The sequence below is a fragment of the Cebus imitator genome, unplaced genomic scaffold (genome assembly GCF_001604975.1).
Source record: "Cebus imitator isolate Cc_AM_T3 unplaced genomic scaffold, Cebus_imitator-1.0 Scaffold45, whole genome shotgun sequence".
NCBI classification, from domain to species: Eukaryota; Metazoa; Chordata; class Mammalia; order Primates; family Cebidae; genus Cebus; species Cebus imitator.
The window spans coordinates 5,851,496-5,856,829 of record NW_016107360.1 but is presented as its reverse complement, the minus strand read 5'-3'; the positions used below and the strand labels follow the sequence as shown (position 1 = coordinate 5,856,829).

Genomic DNA, 5,334 nt, shown 5'->3' with positions numbered 1-5,334 from the left:
CTAGCATCATGATGACAGGATCAAATCCACACATAACAATACTAATCTTAAATGTTAATGGGCTAAAGGTCCCAATTAAAAGACACAGAATGGCAAGCTAAAGAATCAACACCCATAAGTATGCTGTCTTCAAGAGACCCATCTCACATGCAAAGACAAACAGAGGCTGAAAATAAAGGGATGGAGTAAAACGTACCAAGCAAGTGGGAAACAGAGAAAAGCAGGAGTTGCAATCCTAGTTTCTGACAAAATATACTTTAAACCAACAAAAACCAAAGAAGACAAAGAAGGGCAATCCATTAATGGTAAAGGATTTAATTCAACAAGAAAACCTAACTATTCTAAATATATATATACCCAATACAGGAGCACCCAGATTCATAAAGCAAGTTAGACTCCCACATAATAATAGTGGGATACTTTAACACCCCACTGACAGCATTAGACAGATTGAGACAGAAAATTAACAAAGATATTCAGGACCTGACCTCAGCTCTCAATCAAGTGGACCTGTTAGACATCTGCAGAACTCTCCACCTCAAAACAACAGATTTACATTCTTGTTATTGCCACATGGCACTTACTCTAAAATTGATCACATAATTGGAAGTAAAACACTCCTCAGCAAATGCAAGACTGAAATCATATCAAATAGTCTCTCAGCCCATAGCACAATCCAACTAGAACTCAAGATTAAGAAATTCACTCAAGACTGAGCATGGTGGCTCATGACTGTAATCCCATAACTTTGGGAGAACAAGGCAGGTGAATCACTTGAAGCCAGGAGTTTGAGACCAGCCTGGCCAACATGATAAAACCCTATTTGTACTAAAAAATACAAAAATTAGCCAGGTGTAGTGATGCATGCCTGTAATACCAGCTACTCACAAGGTTGAGGCAGGAGAATCACTTGAACACAGGAGGCAGAGATCCTGGGCCATGAGATTGTGAACTGAGATTGTGCCACTGCATTCCAGCCTGGGCAACAGAGCAAGACTCTGTCTCAAAAAAAAAAAAGGAAAAGAAAAAAGAAATTCACTCAAAATCACACAACTACATGGAAATTGATTCTTGGGTAAAAATGATAAAATTAAGGTGGAAATCAAGAGGTTCTTTGAAGCTAATGAGAGCAAAAAGACAATGTACCAGAATCTCTGGGACACAGCTAAAGCAGTGTTAAGAGTGAAATTTACGGCATTAAATGCTCACATCAAAAAGCTAGAAAGTTCTCAACAACCTAACATCACAACTAAAAGAACTAGAGAACCAAGAGCAAACAAACCCCAAAGTTAGCAGAAAACAAGAAATAACCAAGATCAGAGCTAAACTGACAGAGATAGAGGCCTGAAAATCCCTTATAAAATCAATGAATCCATAACCTGGGTTTTTAAAAAAATATAATAATAATAAAATAGACTGCTAGCTAGACTAACAAAGAAGAAAAGAGAGAAGATTGATATAAACAAAATCAGAAATGACAAGGGGAATATCATCAATGACCCTACAGAAATACAAACAACCATCAGAGAATACTATAAAGACCTCTATGCACATAAACCAGAAAATCTATAAGAAATTGACTCCAAGAATAGATCAATAAAATGTTCTGACATTGAGGCAATAATAAATAGCCTACCAACCAAAAAAAGCTCAGGGACAGATGGATTCACAGCTGAATTCTACCAGAGGTAGAAAGAAGAGCTGGTACCATTCCTACTGAAATTATTCCAAAAAATTGAAAAGAAGGGACTCCTCCCTAATTCATTCTATGAGGCCAGCATCATCCTGATACCAAAACCTGTCAGAGATACAACAAAAAAAGAAAGCTTCAGGCCAATATCCTTGATGAACATTGATGCAAAAACCCTCAACAAAATATTGCAAACCAAATTCAGCAGCACATCAAAAAGTTTATCTACCACGATCAAGTAGCCTTCATCCCCATGATGTAAGGCTGGTTTGACATACACAAATCAATAAATGTAACTAATCACATAAACAGAAGTAAAGAAAAAAAGCACGTGATTATCTGAATAAACGCAGAAAAGGCCTTCAATAAAATTCAACATTCCTTCATGTTATAAACTCTCAGTAAACTGGATACTGAAGGAACACGCCTCAAAATAATAAGAGCTATTTATGACAAACCCACAGCCAATATCATACTAAATGGGCAAAAACTGGAAGTTCCCCTTGAAAACTGGCACAAGACAAGTTTGCCCTCTCTCGCTGCTCCTATTCAACATAGTATTGGAAGATCTGGCCAGGGCAATCAAGCAAGAGAAAGAAATAAAGGGTATTCAAACAGGAAAAGAAGAAGTCAAACTGTCTTTGTTTGCAGAAGACATGATCCAATATCTAGAAACCCCATTGTCTCAGCTGAAAAGCTTCTTAAGCAAATAAGCAACTTCGACATAGTCTCAGGACACAAAATCAATGTGCAAAGATCAGTAGCATTCCTATATACCAACAACAAGCAAGCCAAGAGCCAAACCATGAATGAACTCCTATTCACAATTACTGCAAAAAGAATAAAATATCTAAGAATACAGCTAACAAGGGGCATGAAGAACCTCTTCAAGGAGAACTATAAACCATGGCTAAAAGAAATCAGAGATGACACAAATAAAAGTAAAAGCATTTCATGCTCATGGATGGAAAGAATCAATATTATGAAAATGGCCATACTGTCAAAAACAATTTATAGATTCAATGCTATTCCCATTAAATTACCACTGACATTCTTCACTGAACTAAAATAAATAAATAAATAAATTTTTTAAAATATTTTAAAATTCACATAGAACCAAAAAAGAGCCTGAATATCCCAGACAATCCTAAGCCAAAAGAACAAAGCTGGAGGCATCACACTACCTGACTTCAACTATACTAGAGGGCTACAGTAACCAAAACAGCATGGTACTGGTACAGGAACAGACACATAGACCAATGGAACAGAACCCAGAATCCAGAAATAAAACCACACACTTAAAACCAGCTGATTTTTGACAAACCTGTCAAAAGCAATGGGGAAAGGATTCCTTATTTAATAAACGTTTCTGCGGGAACTAACTTGCTAGCCATATGCAGAAAATTGAAACTGGACCCCTTCCTGACACCATATACAACAATCAACTCAACATGGATTAAAGATTTAAATGTAAAATGCAAAATTATAAAAAACTCAGCAGAAAATCTAGGCAATACCATTCAGAACATAGGCACAGGGAAAGATTTCATGATGAAGAAACCAAAAGCAATTGCAACAAAAGCAAAAATAGACAAATGACATCTAATTAACTAAAGAGCTTTGGTTAGTTTAATTAGATTTTATTTGTTATGCACAGTAAAAGAAGCTATCATTAAAGTAAATAAACAACCTACAGAATGGGAGAAAAATCTTGTAATCTATTAATCTGACCAATGTCTAAAATAGTATCTATGTAATATCTATAAAGTATAAAAGTATCTATATTGTATCTATATATATATATAAAGTATCTATATAGTATCTATAAAATAGTATCTATATCTATATATCTACAAAGAACTTAAACAAATTTTCAAGAAAAAAAAAAAAAAAAAANAAAAAAAAAAAAAAAAAAAAGACAACCGGGTTAAAAAGTGGCCAAGGACATAGACACTTCTCAATAGAAGACATACATGCAGCCAACAAACATATGAAAAAAACCTCAGCGTCACTGATAATTATAGAAATGCAAGTCAAAACCACAGTGAGATGCCATCTCACATAAGTCAGAATGGCTATTACCAAAAAGTCAAAAAACAACAGATGCTGGTGAGGTTGTGGAGAAAAAGGAATGTTTTTATACTGTTGGTGGGAGTGTATACTAGTTCAACCATTGTGGAAGACAGTGTGGCAATTCCTCAAAGACCTAGAAGCAGAAATATTATTTGACCCAGCAATCATATTACTGGGTAAAAACCCAAAGGAATATAAATCATACTATTATACATGCATGTGTATGTTCATTGCATCACCGTTCACAATATCAAAGACATGGAATCAACCTAAATGCCTATCACTAATAGACTGGATAAAGAAAATATGAGACATATACACCATAGAATACTATGCAGCCATAAAAAGGAATAAGATCATGTCCTTTGCAGGGACATGGATGGAACTGGACCCCATTATCCTTAGCAAACTAATTTAGGAACAGAAAACCAAATACTACATCCTCACTTACAAGTGGGAGCTGAATTATAAGAATATGTGGACACATGGAGGGGAACAACACACACTAGGCCTGTCAGAGGGTGGGGTGTGGGAGGAGGGAGAGCATCAGGAAGAATAATTAACGGATGCTGGGCTTAATAAGTGGGCCATGGGATGATCTGTGCAACAAAGCACCGTGACACACGTTCAACTACGTAACAAACTTGCATATCCTACACGTGTACCAGCGAACTTAAAGTTGGAAATTTAAAAAAACAAAAACAAAAAACACATGTCGCTCTCTGCTCTAGGCATGCGGGTGTCAGCCGCGACCTCTGCGCTGGGATGAGCCATGCTCCCAGTGAAAGCAAGGGAGCCCGGCCGCAGCCATGGCCAGCACAGTGGTAGCAGTTGGACTGACCGTTCCAGCTGCAGGATTTGCAGGCCGTTATGTTTTGCAATCTATGAAGCACATAAAGCCTCCAGTAAAACAAGTTTTTCAAAGTCTACCAAAGTCTGCCTTCAGCGATGGCTATGACAGAGGTGGGTTTGAATCCAAAATGACAAAACGGGAAGCAGCATTAATACTAGGTGTAAGCGCTACTGCCAATAAAGGGAAAATAAGAGATGCTCATCAACAAATTAGAGTTTTAAATCATCCTGACAAAGGAGGATCTCCTTATATAGCAGCCAAAATCAATGAAGCTAAAGATTTACTAGAAGGTCAAGCTAAAAAATTAAATAAATGTATGACGCATTTTCAGTTCATATTAGTTTATGTATATGAGTACTAAGTTTTTGTAATAAAATGCCTCAGAGCTACAATTTAAAAAAAACAAACAGAACAGGTGGTAAATCTAGGAGACTTCAGGCAGACTCGTTTCCTAAAACTCGTCACATTACCAAGGATTCCGGTTAGGTGAGGTCTTGTTCTATGCATATGGCTTGGCATATTGCAAGGGGCAGCTGCCAAAAACTTCCAACAGCCAGGCACTCTCTTAAACTGTCCAGTTACCTGTGGGGGCAAGCATAGCTTTCTTCATTCTGAAGATGAGGAAACTGATGCTCAGATAGGCAAAGAAACTTGCCCAACAAAAGAAAATAAAAGATAATGGGGAATACTTCCATATTCTTTACTGGAATGACTTCCA

The 5,334-nt window shown here is 36.8% G+C and overlaps 1 protein-coding gene across 1 annotated transcript; it reads left to right on the top strand.

Annotated features, from left to right (window-relative positions):
- Positions 1 to 4,572: 4,572 nt before the first annotated feature.
- LOC108303108 (mitochondrial import inner membrane translocase subunit TIM14-like) lies at positions 4,573 to 5,005 on the top strand. Its single transcript, XM_037737965.1, has one exon. It carries the CDS (start codon positions 4,573 to 4,575, stop codon positions 4,975 to 4,977), a length of 405 nt encoding a protein of 134 aa, XP_037593893.1. The 3' UTR covers positions 4,978 to 5,005.
- The last annotated feature ends 329 nt before the right edge of the window (positions 5,006 to 5,334 follow it).